The sequence below is a fragment of the Anser brachyrhynchus genome (genome assembly GCF_964034855.1).
Source record: "Anser brachyrhynchus genome assembly, chromosome: 5".
NCBI classification, from domain to species: Eukaryota; Metazoa; Chordata; class Aves; order Anseriformes; family Anatidae; genus Anser; species Anser brachyrhynchus.
This window is the reverse complement of record NC_137699.1, coordinates 40,863,179-40,880,292: the sequence shown is the minus strand read 5'-3', so window position 1 is coordinate 40,880,292 and position 17,114 is coordinate 40,863,179. Positions and strand designations below refer to the sequence as shown.

The window sequence follows — 17,114 nt, the reverse complement described above, 5'->3', positions numbered from 1 at the left end:
TCCTAAGCCTGGCCAGTAGATATACTTAGGACACGTTTCTGATATCAAGGTATTTAAATGGAAGAAGGATCTACATGACAAGAATATTCTTTCATAAAGCGAGAACAAGTAACTTTTAATTAGAGAACTATATTAAAAATGACAAGGAAGAAGCCTAAAAAAGCTGAAAATTGAAAAAAAAAGTGCACATATTTTTCACAGGTTGAGAACACACAGTGGAGCTTTTGCTTATTTAACAAAGTTAGCATTTCCAAACATTTCGAATAAATTATACGTTATATGTTCTTTGATCCAACTTATTACTGCCTCCTCAGAAATAGTAAGAACTATCTAATCACTAGCAATCTTCTACAAATAGCCTGAAAATACACATTAATCAGCATCAAGGTGTCATGCTGCATAAAAAAGAAAAGCACAGAAGCATGTCTGTAAAATCTGTTGACTTCCTGAAAGAAAGAATGGCACAAACAATGGCACAGGCACAAAGAGATGGCTTCTTGTGGCTTGACTGAAGTTGGTTTAAAAAGTTTGTATGCAAAGCTGTGCATTACTATCTTGTGGAAATGTTCTTGTGCTCATGGCTGATCTATATTCTCTTTATCTACCTCAGTATAAGTCCTCTTGAGTCTACCCTCACCATATATACTCTCTAAACTATAACCACTGGATTTCATACTAGAAGAACAGTCAACAATGCAGCAGAATCTTTGTTTCTGAGTAGTAATAAACATGAGGGAACCATAACTTGATAAAACATTCATTAATAAGTATAACCTAACACTGCATCCAGTATTGTGCTTCCAGTACTGTGATTGAAACACGTTCCTCAAATCAGATCCTTTCACAGCTAATGCAGAAATTGAACATAGCCACCTGGATTCTGAGCAAATGTTCACTGGCTCAAAATCCTGCAGGTTTGTGAGCAGAGATTCCTTTAAAGACCTGCTACATTTTAAAACCGGATTTAACCTCTTGATCCTCCTTGCAGCATATAGCATGGATGATCTCTAAAAGAACAAGCATTAAAAAATCGTTGTTTATACTCTAAGAACCTTCCCCAGCTTGGGAATAGCAACATACACGGCTAACTTCTGAATCCTCTCTAGTTATTACTATTTGAAAATCAGCCTAGTTTGAATTTTAATACTTGCAAAGCCTTTTATAGGGAGGCATACACCTGGTTGAGATGTGTTTCCCATTTGATCTATATTATAAAGAACTGCCAGTCAAATAAATCATCCTGTCCGCTTCTCCTGTTTAAGACACAGTCATCTGTGTGTGCATATATACATATACATACATATATATACATATACATATAAAAAATGTTGCAAATTATTCTCTCACGTGCTGAAGGCGAAGCACAATGCTTCACTTGCCTTAACAACTTTTCCTCCCCTTCTCCTTTGGCCATCAACATTTTCCATAAGCCACATACATTTGAAGTGCCTTGGGTAAAGTATGTTACATTCCCTTGAGGAATTCAAGCACAACATATCTGTTGCAACAAACAGCGACTGTATTGCCATGAAATTGCTCCTAGTTTAGGCATTACTCTCCTTTCACCAACAGCACATGGAAGAGTTGAAGAAAAAACTTCTTGCTCCGTAATGCTAAAAACATTAGATGATGTTGTGTACCACATTTACACTGTTAACATAAGAGTAATTAACTAAGTATTTTTTTCTCTTTTCACATTTTTTGTTTTTCTAATTTGCTACTTTTAGTGCCAGGACTTTAAAAAGAGTCCACAGAATCATTGCAGTTGGAGGGACTACTGGAGATCACCTGGTCCAACGCCCCCTGCTCCAGCAGGGCCACCCAGAGCAGACTGCCCAAAACTATCTCCAGGTGGCTTTTGAAGACCTCCAAGTAGGGAGACTCCACAACCTCTCTGGGCAATCTGTTTCAGCGTTTGATCACCTTTATAGTAAAAATAAAACCAAAACCTCTTCCCTTGTATTCAGATGGAAATTCCATCCGTTTTTATTTGTACTTGTTTCCTCTTGTCATGTTAATGGGCATTACCAAGAAGAATCTGGCCACTTCTTCATTCTCTTTCATCAAGTATTTACATATACTGATAAGATCCCTCATCCCCCCTGCCCCGAGACTTCCCTTCTGCAAGCTCAGTCTCAGCTCTCTTGGCCTCAAAAGGAAAAATAGCCACTGCTCTCTCCTCAGAGGCTAAGTCACCTCATTCTAGAAGGTTACCAAGTTGATTAAGCATGAGTTCACCTAAGTAAATTCATTTTCACTACTCCCAGTTGCCACCTTGTCCTTCATGTGCCTGGAAATGGCTTCCAGGATTAGTTTGTTCCATCACCTTCACGGGGACTGAGGTGTCGCCAACTGGTCTGTTGTTCCCAGCATCAACCTTCTTACCCTTTTTGGAGACATGAGTGACATTTGCTTTCCTCATCCCTAGACACCTCTCCCAGTCACCAAGATCCTTCAAAGACAATTGACAGTGGCCTCAGAATGACATTAGCCAGTGTCGTCAGCACTTATGGGTGCATCCAGTAAGGCCCCATGGACTTAGTGTTACTTAACCTGATTTTCCTCAGCCAAGGCTTAAGTCTTCCTTACTCCCGACTTTCCCCTGGTCTCAAGGGGGTGTGACTCCTGAAGGTAGATCTTACCAGTAAAGACTGAGGTGAAGACGACATTGAGTAACGTGGCCATTTTCTATGTCCTTTTTCACCACAGTCCCTACTGCATTTAAGCAGTGGGCCAACATTTCCCCCCCTCATCCTTTCGTTCGTTAGATACCTGTAGAATCCTTTCTTGCTTCTCCTCATGTCCATTGTAAGGTTCAACTCTAGGTGGGCTTTGGCTTTCCAAATCCCATACCTGCACAATCAGACAGCATCTCTATATTCTTCTTGGGCCACCTGCCCCTGCTTCCACATTTTGTATGCTTTTTTATTATGTCTGAGTTTAGGCAGGAGCTCTTTGCTTACCCATACAGGTGTCTGACCACCTTTGTTTGATTTTCTGCTTGCCAGGATAGAGCATTTTTGAGCTTGGAGTAGGTGATCCTTAAATACCAACCATCTCTCTTAGATCCCTCTTCTCTCTAAGACTGTATCCTATGTGATTCTTCCAAGCAGATCTCAGAGGATGATCTACTCTCATGAAGCCCACAGCTGAGGTCCTGCTTTTTGCCTTGCTCTCTCCTCTTCATATATAGAATTGCCATTTAATAGCAACTGCAGCCAAAGCTGCCTCCCGCTTCGACACCCACAGCCCGTTCTTCCTTGTTTCTAAGTATGAGGTTCAGCAGAACACCTCTCTTTGTTGGCTCCTCAATCATTTGCATCTGTCAGTTGTCATCAAAGGACTTCAGAAACCCCCCTCAATCATTTGTGTCCTGCTATGATTGGCCTTCCAGCAGATTATCAGCATCATTGCAGTCCCCCATGAGGACCTGTGAACATGAGGCTTCTTCCACTGGTCCGCATGATGATGTGAACTCCTGGTTAAATCCCTAGGCCTATAAAGATTGTAAAGGAAACCAGCTGAAAATAAAAGAAGAATTTATTATGGGACTATACCTGTTTTGGCATTTATTACTGCTAATGCTGCTTCTTTAAGCAACTTACATTTGCTGCACACCTCTTCATCCAAATCAATTCCCTCAGGGACATAGGTAAGACTGAGAAGAAGTATTACAGCAAGCCTGTAAGTGGCATTCCTGGAAACATTAGATGAAACACAGAAGCTCTGTTTTTCCCCCTGCTGGCTTTGTAAAAGAGAGGAGGACAGCAGCCTCATCCCCTCTGAATTAAAAGCACCCTGCCCAAGGGCATTAAGGTTAGAGGGTTTTTTGCTTGTTTAATAGAGCTGCAATTCTTTTATTAATTATTATTTTTTTAATTTTGTCAACATGCTAAATCTGTCAGGAGAATGCTTTGGGGAAGATGTTGTGAACAGTCAGATCAATGGGCATAGTAATTCTTTTATTTTTAAAAACACTTCTCCATGATCTACAGCGCACTGTTCCCCACCACATGTAATTTAGACCTTGATACGATAGATTCTTGTCTTCCTTTTAAACCAAGTAGCAATGCACTTCAGTGCTTTTCTTCATGCCTCCTGCAAATTGTATTGTGCACTAATTACCAATGCTGCAGAGACACACCGGGGAGTTAGTAGCATTTGCAATAATCAGGCTGCACAAGGAACATCAGAGAAAGCATACAATAGCCTTGCAAGCTTTGGAAAAAACGGTGTAGTTTTCATTAAGTGGTATCACCACCATTGATTTTGGTTCTTGAGTGTACTAAACAACTTATTTTCCATACAGAATTGAACAACTTCAGAAGCCCAGATTAATATTTCACTATAGGGAGAAGCTGATCTTCTGTTTTATGTATTTATCTCAAATGAATACCTCATTCACATTGAGGGAAAGAAAGGCAAATGTTAGGAAGAAGGAATATAAAGACACTAGAATTAAAGCTGGGAATTGATTGTGATGGAAGTAGGGGGAAGATAATGCTGTCATGGCTTGAAATAGTAAAGCTAGGACAGAATTCAATGCTGCTAAGCTGGGAGTGGTTAAAAAAGCCAAATAAAAACATTAAACCTAACACAATTTGAAGGCAGCCACTGTTTCTCAGAGCTTTTTCCTCAGAAAAGGGGGATTGGCACTAAGAGAGGTGAAAGTAGAACATTAGGGGATCCTGTAGTATGGAAACTGATAATATGGAAAGAAGCATTGAAGATGTAAGTGCACAGAAGGCAGAGATTCACCCGCAAGGCTAAGAAAGCAGTAGCCTCCCTTGTGCACCACGCACCACATTCAGCAGTCCCATCATTCAGCAGAAGCTGGGTGGGCACTTCCTTTCCCCTGTCAGCACTCTTTAACATCCCACCAACCAAAATGCTGTGGTCAGCTCAGAGGTTTGCAGGGGGGATCTCTGAGAAATAACAATAAAGGAAAAATCAGGAACAACAACAAGAACTGAACATGCACACAGTAGTGCAAAATACATGGTTGGCTACAAATCTGCCTGTAATTGATTATGGGGACACTGGAAGCCCTTGTGGGTGCTCCAAGTCAGCTTCACTTGCTACCTCTAGCTTCCAAGTATTTGTTTTAAGCTGGTCTGTAGCACAGACAAAGCATGTTCTTGTCTACCCAAATGACTGAATGAATGAACCCCTAGAGGGATGGGAGTAAGAGGCAGAATAGGAAAACGAGTACAACCAGGAAGGAGGAGAATGAGCCATACACATTTTGGGAGAAAAAGCAAAGCTGACTGCAAATAAGGTAGCTTACTCTTCCTACATGATACTGTCAGATTAAAAACATTTGAAAAAATGCAGAAGAAACCATGGTGCTGCATTTGAGGAACTGACTACAACCTCAGTGACTAACCTCCCCTAAAATTCAGTGGTTAACAAACTAATTAATTGTTAACCTGTAGTTTTTCTTCCCAGTATAAACCACAATGCAGCTTTGATCTGTTTTGTTGTTGTTTTGGTTTTGCTTTTATACAATAACAAAAACTGAATTTCAGGTACCAAAAGAGAATAGTAATTTACCAATGAAAACAATCAAAGTAAAGAGCCACCCCAACCCTATACCAAAATAACCTATTCCCCCTGGAAAGCAAGGACACAGTAAAGTTTAAAAATACTTCTTACCCCTACCTACCTACAAACCAAGCATCTACGTCAACCTCCTGCAATAACTCAAGTGTGTCAGATCTCTACTCAAGAGCTTCACCTTCTTTTTATTTTTGCTAGACTAGATGATCTTTGTTAACCTTCCAGTTATCTAGAGATTTTGTGCATTAATAATATCACAAATTTCTGAAAAGGTGATTTTTGTTGGATGCATGTATGACAATGCACACATACTTGTGAATGTTTTAACAAGCTGTTCAGACAGCACTAGACAGTTGCTGCATTAACAAAAACCAATCTCTAATTGCTTCATGTGAAAAATGGTTTATGGAATTGTCTTAAATTCATAATATCTAATGCCATTTGACTTGAATTCTTAGATAAAAATACATATAAATAAATATAAATTCTACATTAACGTCGAACTGAAAATTTGAACCTGGTAACTACCAACTTTTCAAGCTATGACAATTAAATTAGTACTATGGCTGAATATTCCTTCATGAACTGAAAATGACAACTCAGCCTTTCTGCCAAAGACAAACATCCATTCACTTGGCTGTATAACTACTGCAACTTCTACCAAACACAATGTCTGTGAAAAGCTCAGATGACTCAACAGTTCACCCCATACTGAATGATTAAAAGGCATAAAACCTGAAAAGGAGTGGGAAACACAAAATTAAAGGATTTTATATGCATAAATATGCAAAGAAAGAAAATGAAGCTGGTGGAAGAAATCTAATCCTGCTCCTTGGCATAAGTGGAAAGATAGGAGTTGGTTTAGGATTTATGCATTTTCAGAGCTTCGTCTTTCATTCCTATTGAAATTGACACAGACACAACATACGTGATTTACATGCATATCTCAAAGAGTATTCCATTATTTTTAACTTTTTGCTCAATATTTTAACTTTTCCACAATCTGCAAGCAAATTTTCAGAGTTAATCCCATGGAAAGATGCTGTACTTATTTTCAAGAAGAAAGTAATTCTTGTTTCTGGAAAACATTTACAAGAGCTCAGTACAAAAAGTACAAGGTCTAGATGTGTTTTCTCCAAAAGAAACAAAAGTGCAGCTTTACTCACCTTTGGTTTTACTACAGATTTACTTATGTTAGCAGTCACTTAGCCCCCTTCAATGCAATGTAGTCTACTGAGAACCAATAACTTGCAACTAACAGCAAGCAGTTATCCTTTTATGACACACTTTTCCTAGTGTTTAAAGAAAACTGGGCAAATTATAAGGTGATTATTCAGTAAGATTCAAAGTGTCTCACTTGTATTGCAAGACAGAAATACAGTCACAGGAACCTAATAACACATGAAGACTGAAATCCAAATAGTTCTGTAATACGAAGCTAATATTTTTTTATTTTTCAGTGCTCTGCCTAGCCAAAATGTCACATATGAAAATTACCAAGGGCTTGGCACTTATGAAGAGGAAATCACCATATAGATGCATTGTACACTCAGTGCCCCAACAATCATAACTCTTGGCTATGCAGAGAGCACCATGGCTCAAGTGAAAAGGATGAGGCAACTGTTAGTGAGACAGAATATGTGCTCTTACTTTACAAAACAAATGACAAACTCATCAAAATAAATGTTGAAAACAACATTTTCTGGACACTCTCACGGTATTTTGCAAAGGATACTTAAGCACCATGATAGTAATTTTAAAGTGAGCAAGATTGATGCACACAGTGATTAATGAAGTAATGGACTAAGGTCATTGAACAAGCCATGGTAGAAATAAAGCTGTGGAAGCCCAAGGCATCATTCCATGCTGGATCTTGGAGGACATGCTACCTCACTGGCAGCCCTTCTTGTTCCTTTCTCCTCCTCAGAGACCTGGAATTCTTTTTCTCCTCTGTCAGAGGGGCTTAAGGCAGCCTGAATACTACAAAATGCAATTAATTTCAAATGGACTCCAAGAAAAAAAAAATCACTTTTACTTATGAATGATAAAGTAGTGTTTATATAACCAAAAGATTAAGAGGAATTTAAAATAGCTAGGTTGGTATCCTTCCGCACTCCTTTATGACAATGATCTTCATTCACATGACAGACTGTAGTATTTCTACATTAGAAGACAGATGTGCAGTGTACAGTATACACAAACTTCTTGTAATTCCAATAGTAGAAGAAATTTATTTATTTTTTTTACATTGAGTATGGTTTTAATACAGAAAACTTTTGAACAATTAAAACTGTTTTAGAAGTCAGTCAGATTAACAAAACAATGCAATTCAAATGCTCAATCATTGGCTACAGTTAAACATTTACGAAGTCCAAAATCACAGTCAAGAAACCCAATGTATTTTTACTGGAACTTTATTGAAAAAGGTCTCTGCAAATGAAGTAAAAATAACCTACGTTATATTTTGTCTTAGCTTGCTCTAATGACGCGTACACACACACACAAAAAAGGCCTGAAAATACCTTTTTGTCAACTAAAATACAGACAAAACTCAGAAGCTTAATGGTTCCTTTTTTAATTCCTTAAAGGAATCTAAAGAGAACAGTGAATTCATTCTGTGTTAGCAATTTAAGCGGGGGTACATCTGTGTTACTTTGAATGCTTCTTTATTCACCTGTGCTTGTGTGGAACCCTGGCAACACCCCTCATAAAGAAATAAATTGAGAGGGAGATTAAGAACAGTTGGAGTTATTCTGGCAAAGGCAATTTTTACAATTCTCCGAGGATTCTGATTATTTTAGTAATGATGTTTCCCTCATCTGTCTCTTACCAAGTCTTTTGCTCTCCTATTTTGCATCTAAAAAGCAATTGTGTACAAACTGGTGAATATTTAAAATAGAAAAATGCTTTTAAGTCCTTAAAATATGTGACCAATCATTATTTGGGTAGTTACTGCAGTTAATCGTGATGCATTTATTAATGTGTAAATATCACACATTTCCTTTGGCATTCCACTCTCCGTTTGCAACTCATTAACATATTGTTATTTTAAAATATTAGTCTCTGAGAAGACACCAGATTTTCACTGGATTGGTCTCACACTTGAAAAAGCATTTTTATATTCTGAATGCATCAAAATAGCAGAATCTCTAGGCAGATACTAAGTGGGATTCACTGAAACACAATGTTAGTTCTAATGGATGGATGATTGTGTTTGGTCTTTTGAAACTTTGAAGTATAGGTAAGTCTTGATCACACAAATTAATAAATCCTAAAGCTGGAGTTAACAATAACCATTACACCCAAATTCTGCAGCTTAGCCCAGCCAATTTTTCAAAAGGTCAGGTTGTGAACTGGAGAAGATCAGGGAGGTCCACCGCATAGCTTTGTTGCCAGGCATCTCTCGTCTGGATTGTTGCAGGCATTTATTAGTATTCGTCAGCAGACTCAACAAAGCAAACAAGAAATTCAAGCACGAATAATAAAATGAAATGCTGCTATATAACCCTTTGTCATTCAGCAAATATGGGACTTTTTAGCTACATTGTTCCTAAACCTGGGTTACTACTTTAATTTTTCTCCACAGTGCTGACTGAATGAGTATGCATGTGTGTTAAATGCAGAGCTCCCTTAACAACTGCAGGACTGCCATTTAATCTGTTGGTAGATGGACCATTTCCTGTGGGAACTCTAGCTATGATTTCCAGATCCACCAAATAAATCTCAGATTAAGATTCCAAATGAAACCTGCCTTTGGCAGATAAAAAATGTCAAGATGGATATAAACAGTAAAATTATAAATTATCTAGGTGTTGCACGATGACTTGATGTGCGTTTTTTGTTTACACTTTCCCCGATATCACAACTATACAAGGCATTCATCAAATGTCACACTTTCATAATATTGGAGGCATCATTAAAACTGTTTGGCTAAGGACCTTGAAGTGTTTAAGCAGTAGCTCAAAAGTATATTTGTGCAAAGTAGAAGAATAAATTTACATATCAGCAGCAGCTCATAAGGGATGGGTAAATATTCTGTTTATCTCTCATTGTAATTCAGGTTAGTTTAAATACAGGGTTTCAGGATATCATTACAGCCTATATGGAGTTATTACATAATTTCCAAACATAGTGTCTGCTAGAGTTTTTACTAAGCATGCTGTGTTTATGTTTCCTAAAACAGCTAAAAACAAAGTAAACCTTTCTATCCCATTTTTCTTTTGCTATTGTGATCCCAGACAATTGCTTTTCACATATAACCCCTTCCATTATCTAAATCTTAATGATCCAGAACTCCCTTTTATCTAGGCAGGGTCATGTTTCCTGATGACCATTAATTATAGTGAAAATTCTCTTATCCAAATGTACTCAACCTCCCCTACCACAAACAAACAACTAAGGCTTTGCTGAATTTAGTGTTCTAAACAAAATCCCAGAAAACTACAGCTTTAGGATTAGTTAAGAAAAAAATACTGTAATTTCAGGTGTCCGACTTACGAGAAAGGTCACTCTGCATAAAGTATCAGGAAGACACCTCACCCACATACCCTTTACTCCAAGTAAAAGCTCTACTAAAGATGTAGGTGAACTCTCAGATGAGAGTCTCCAGTGCATTCCCTGGAGAACCAGAGCATGCTTTTTTTTTAATGAAATCCTTTGCTACGTCTTAACTCTGAATTTAAGCTTCATTCTAGCTGTTGTTAAAATACAAGCGCCAAAGGTTTATACAGAAGAAAATAACCAAATTTCTGTACTTTTGCTAGGTCTTCTGAAGGTCCTTCTGGAGCACCACATAACAATCACTGTGGGAATAAGCACTGCTCCTTCCTGGAGCACGTTTCAAGACATTCTGAATTTAGCTGCACTCAAACTTTAAAGACCTAAATGATTCAGTATGCACTCTCCCCGTCTTTAGTGCTTGCAGGACTCAGCATAGATCAGGTGCTACACATTTTCGGTGTATTGTAAAGGGTCTCACAAAATCACAGCACCCTAATGAGTCAGGCAGATACCTGAGACTTAATTGTGCTTCTCATGAGGAATGTTTCTCCATGCAGACGGGCCACAAATGCATTGTAGTTAACCATTCAAAATGTATAAGAAATGGAAGGGGGTGCAAAAAGGAGACATGAGAATTTATACAAATGACAGGATGATTATATTTACAGGAAAGATCAGATAGCATTTGATGATTTTTCAATTGTTGTTAGCTCCTGAGTCATGGCACACTACTCCCCTTCCACAGCAAGGTGTTTTCTTCATCTTTCATTCTTACTGTTGTTCAACATGAATGTTTATTAATGAGCCAATGTGATTAATATTCCTATGTATGACTCATGCAAGATCATCCTCTTGACCTCTCTTTTGCATCCAATACTGGACAGAGAAACCTGTTACCACCCTTGCCACTTGGAAATGGGCAGCTACACAGAGTATGTTTGATGCTGAAAGCAAAGCATACATGGAAGACACAAATCAAAACAGCAAGCACCATTCACTCACGCAAGACAAATGCATACACAAGCGCACAATGCAATGAAGACTATTGTCTATGCATAAGCTTATTGCATACACTTGTGTCTGAGCAGCTACATATACACTTAACTTGTTCATTAGGTTTACATACTTGTTCTCCTCCTCCTCTATTTTTCCTCAGTTGAGCAGGACTAGAAAACAACAGCTCACCACCAGATAAAACACTTAGTTTTCAAACTTCCCTGCACAAGCTGATTCTGCGATCCTGTTCCAGTCTACACTACTGTGTCTCTTTCAAGAATCTCCTTTGAACTGAAGTTTGCTGGCATGCAATTTTAAAGCATTTTTGTAAGCTACAAAAACATTGTTTTGCAGGACAAGAAGCTACGGTGAAAGTATCTGTATTTATCATATAAAAGCTGACATCAAATTCTTACAGGTGGAACTGGTTCATTGACACACGTTACAGTATGTACTTTAAGTAGTGATTTAAAATAATATATATAGTTTTCAAGCATTGGAATAAAATATAACAATTATCTTTGAAAGGAAGCAAACCACTGTCCCTTTAAAAACAATCAATTATCTCATTTTATGAGATGTAAATAATAATTATGCAATGTTTTCCTTTCTGGAGTCAGCAAAATTATAACATTGTTGTCAAAACAAAACAAACAGTATTTTATACTGAAAGACTCCTCCAAATTTCTACCCTGTCCTTAAAAATCACGGTCACTCAGAAATATGACCAAGGCAAAAGATTACAACAGTGAAAGACAATGTAATACAGAACAAGTATACCTGCACCCATTCAAACCCAGTACATGGTATGAGCCAAATGAGACACAAATTTACCTTCAGTATTTGCACACTCACCACTTTGCTGTCCTGCTAGCCTTTTTGTAAAATTGATGTATCAAGTCCTGAATATATGTGTAAACACAGAAAGCACCCTATTTCAGGTTCCCTCTTATGTTTTCACAGTATTAATGATTGTGCAGGTTTTGTCATGCATGTAAACCCTGTAAAAGTAACAACACCATCCAGGTGCAGTGCACTGCAAAATGTAAGGCTATGCACCTATTTGCTAATATATGTTTATTTATATAATGGACTATGGTCCTACGCTTTCTAGCTTGTATTCTGAACATTTTTCATCTGGAAATTATAGCCTCCACTGGCCTGCTGCCAACACTCGTGATACATTCCCTCAAGTATTCTTAGAGAGAAATGAGAAAAGTCACTACCCTATTAAAAACTGGATCCTATGGAGATAAACAGTACATTTAAATTAGATACAAACCCAAAATAATAAGCCTTGCACTTACCCCTTTCTAATATACCAGACCAGAGACAGACAGATGTACTCAATCCATGCAAGCACATTCCAAACAATCCAGAACATTAAAAATAAATTCTCAACTTTCAAACACTTCAGATATATTTTTCTTAAATACTGACTTTCTTTCAAGCATTTTATTTTATAGCTTCTATTAACAGGTAACATACTATCCCACACAGCCATCATAAACCTACTACTTTTCAGTACCTTTTTTTTTTTCTTAATTCTGATTGCTTGACTGAATTTTCAACTAGTCAGCTTAACTTAATCTCAGACATGCTTTAGAGTACTTATTTTTCACAAAATAAAATAATCTCTAAGATTTCATTATGTTATTAAAAAAACTGAATAAGTCATTACTATGTTTTTCTGAAAAGACCTTTTTTAACTTCCAAGTTACAAGGTAAGAACAGCTAGACATGGTACTGTACCCACTGCAAAAATGAAAGATATCACAGATAAAGAAAGTGGAACACAGAAGGACACACAATTCAACTTTAGACACTTAAACAGAAGATTAAAATTACTTTGATATAGTAGTTCAATGAGAAAATGTAATAGAACCAAGGGTACATAATGAATATTTTGTTGCTGTTATTTTATTGAAATGCCATCTTTATGACAAGAAAAAAATAACTTGTTAACACTCAAATAAAAGTTCACAAAAAAAATCCTTATCCAAACCAGTATGACAAGATTTATTTACTTCATAATCCTTTTTTTTTTTTTTTAAATGTCCTAAGAGTACAAGTGTAAAGAAATTATGTGACTTACTAATGACTGACACACACAAAAATAGAGTATATCACATTTTCTTTTAAGGTTTTCTGTGTTCATACAACAACTTGCATTAGATTGACAAATACATTAAATGGTAGCTTGGAAGAGATAGCTTTCTAAATAGCACAAAATATTAACTTACTGCATCAGAAGAATAAAACACATGAAACTCAGTAGCTACCCGATTTTTAAAGTATCTGATAGCTGCAAAAAAACATCATTTCTTGCAATTGGACAGAAAATATTTCACAGAGAATCAGTTCATGGCATTCACTTTCAGCCTACTTTGGAAAAGTTAACCTTTTGAACCATTCTTTGGGTATGCTGACCCCTAAAGGTCTAAGAATACTAAATCTGATTAAGCCGTAACACATTTGAAATATAAATTGTCTGAATACAGTTCTCCAGTAAGTTATTACACCATAACTATTTTTGTTTTCAGTGTATTTGATTAAAAAACATTTTTAACTTAGGTCAGTAATAGCTCAAAATGTCATGAATTAAAAGGGGTCTACAAGTAGTTTGTTATACACAATAATATAGATAGGAATTCCTTTACATTACTAAGAAATGCATTATCTCCAAGATGGAGTATTCCTTCTCTCTTCATGAGAAACTTGACATTTATTACGGTTTTAGAAAGAATACACAGGATAAAATTCCCCAAAAGAAATAAACAAAATCAAATCAGGCTCCCATATAAGAGGCATCTTAGATGTTGACACAACTATTCCATTTTTTTCTTTCAACCTACATATAGCCACTTCCTGAAAAAATCCACCCTTCTATGATGTACTGAAGGTCTCCTTCCTGTGTCTGTGTTTTCTTCAACCTATGAATTGTTATGTAGACACAGGCCACTTCCCAACACTTTTCTCAGTAAGTCAGTCACGTAACATGCTCTCAAATTAAACTTTTTCTAAAGTTTCTCCCATGAAGCATAGAAAAATGTATCTTAGAACAGCAATGTGGTCATCCAACTATAGAAAGAACCTTCCATCCTCATCAAGATTAAAACTCCATGAACCATGGAAAGGATGAATACCCTTCCTTCCACATTAACCAAGGCCCTCTCAACCTCACAGACTACCTTACTGACTACATTTGGTTGAGGTAATAGTGAGAAATTGCTAATATTAGTAGATGACTTAATCATACTTCGGCCAGGTATGAATAGCAAAGAAAGTTACTTTAAGAGAGACTTCAGATTTGTTGTTTACTCTCCAACATTTTAAATAGGGTAAGTGCAATATGCAGGCTGAGAACTTAAATAAAACTTGTTAGGATTGTACAAAACCAGCTTCAATAACCCAGAAAATAAAGCTGATGTGTTACATTCCTTACTTTGCCTGCACATATATAGAAGTCTAGAAGGAATCATGTTTGTAGCTGCTCTCCTGTTAACCCAAATACTTTTTAGAGGCAGTGTTTTTTTTTTCCTTTTCTTTTCTTCCAAAGTCAGCTATATATCGGCAAGAACAAATACATTCCAGTCACTGCCTAGCACTGGTACAACACCTGAGGTTCCTTAGTAATATCTTAAAAGTCCTTACCTTTTGACGAGTTCTCCATTTGTTCTTCTGAACTTGTTTGATCTGGCACTGACTCCAGTTTTTCCTCCAACATTTCAGAGCTAAAATAAAGCAAACTCTAGATAAATAAACTTGAAACAATACATTATAACACACTTATACTTTGCTTTCATTTGACAGAAAATTTACAAGACAAATGATTTAAAAATATTTATAATAGCACAATAAAGTCTGTATACTCTAACAAAGAGTGTTAAATTGTATTTCTCTATAAAAGATATTTTCTTCACACATCTAGTTTACATTACGGTTTAGTTCAGCTTTCTACAGCATGCAATGCCTTCATGGCGAAGTTTATTAGTTTGTCTTCTTGTTCTAGAGTCTGATCTTGGAAGTACATGCTACTGAGCACAGCATAAACCACACCGAATAGTTCACTCTTGAGGGAATGAGACTGCTCACTTTGGTAATTATTACAGATGGTAGTATCTGCTTCACTTTAAAACATTCTTTCACCTGCTTGAATTTCCTGGCTAAATACAGGTGAAGTGGCCCTTGACCATGCCAACTCTGTACTTGAATGTTTTTCTAAACAACTAAATAATTTAACACATCCTACTATTTGCATACATATTGCTTCAGACTATACAGTTAATTACATGGTTGCAACACTTTATGTAACTGAGGATCTTCAAAAGACAACCCTCAAACTCAAACATAAGCCTTACAGTAAAATGTTAGTTTTACTATGTAACATTTTTAATGTTAAAATATATATTGTTATAGGTTAAAAATTTAAAGAAAGTAGTAATCTTGCTAATATAGTAAGCTTACCAGAAATTTTATTACTTACAAAGGCATCTCCTTTAAAATGTATTATACAAAGAACAATTTTTCAACTTTTACTATATCATTATGCTTATTTTGTATTTCTTCCCTGCAAAAATTTTTCTACACTTATTAAAAAGATACAGCACATGCCTTGAAGATGCAATAACCAGATCATGAAAATACCCAAAGTGTTGTCAATGTGTTGATAAACGTAGAAGTTAAATCAAAACCAAAAAACATTACATAAACATTTTAAATTTCAAGTGCAATACACCAGGACATATATTTTTAATTAATAAAGTAGGAGACAATTTTTTTTTTTCCTATACGACACCAGAGGCAGATATTTTCTTTTTTATATCTCAGATTATAAAAAATATACTACTTCTGCAAATACTTAAGATTCAAGACTAGCATTTATTCAAGAAATGCATATCTAGCTTGTATTTGTTGTTAACTATAAACGGGCATGATAAGAAAATGTTGATTTGATGTGCTTAGGTCTTAACAAAAAAAAAAACACACTTCACGCCATATCGCAGAACACCGAGTTCCTTACAGAAGTCCCTTAAATGAAGCTGTACGCTTCTTTTTCAATTCTGTGTAACTGTGTTGATTTGGAGTTGGCAATCTTTTCCTAAGTTCCTCATTTACTTTTGGATTAGCTGAAAATATAGAAGGTTATTAATATCAAGAAATAGGTTTCTGTCAATGAAGCCATTTCCCTACATATTGCACAAAAAGGTTCATAATAATTGCAGTATTTTAATAAGATATTCATATAGCAAGACATGAAGAAAATACGGTATTTAATAACCTCTGGAGTATTTTAAAACATGTCTTAGGGCCTTAATGTGCCTAGTAATATACTATTTAAAACCATAATTTTATCCCTCCACAATATACAGTCATTCTTCCTCGCCATTTACCCAGCTAATGAATGCCAGCAATTAGTAAAATGTAATCCCATTGCACAATCATTTTAATGCTTTTAGCACTCAGAAAAGTAAACACCAAATTAATACTGCTCAAGCCATATCAGATCCTAGTTGGAAGCAAGCAATTATAGTTCAGCTCCTCAGGTGTAATTAAATGATTGGAATGATTTAGTTCCATAAATGCAAGTTAATTCATAAGCAAGCAACAAATATACTGGGAGTAATTACAAGAAACATTGACAGCCTAAGCAGGGCATGTTCTTTCAAGCACCTCATGTAGGAAAATGCTGCCCTCTCCTGGAAATAATAGAGCATATCAAATGGATAATTGGAGAAAGAAGTCAAGAGACTCATTTCACAGACTGTCTTCGTAGGGGAAATATGTTCTGTTAATTAACAGGTATTTTCTGTTTTAAACTTACAGAAAATAAACATACTTTTGATATCAGATTAAGGCGACCTTTTTGATCGAAATGAAGCACAGACCTTTGGGGAGCTCCCTAGGGTTCTCAGTATACTTTCCCCATTATTAGAAAGAAAATGCTAGTTAATAGAAGACCAAATATTCCATACACTAAGTAAACTGGTTGTTCTGAACACATACAAGAACACTGCAGTGGGTATCTAACTTATGTACAACATTTATGTATCATTCAA

The 17,114-nt window shown here is 36.3% G+C and overlaps 1 protein-coding gene across 19 annotated transcripts in view; it reads right to left on the bottom strand.

The window, feature by feature from the left end:
* Nucleotides 1–17,114, bottom strand: part of MIPOL1 (mirror-image polydactyly 1) — a 192,985-nt gene that overhangs the window by 145,798 nt on the left and 30,073 nt on the right. For all 19 annotated transcript variants that reach the window (XM_080592925.1, XM_080592926.1, XM_080592935.1 and 16 more), the window contains one exon: nucleotides 14,710–14,789. In XM_080592925.1, coding sequence (XP_080449051.1) covers nucleotides 14,710–14,782 — 73 coding nt within the window. In that variant the 5' untranslated portion in view covers nucleotides 14,783–14,789. The remainder of the gene's footprint in view (nucleotides 1–14,709; nucleotides 14,790–17,114) is intronic.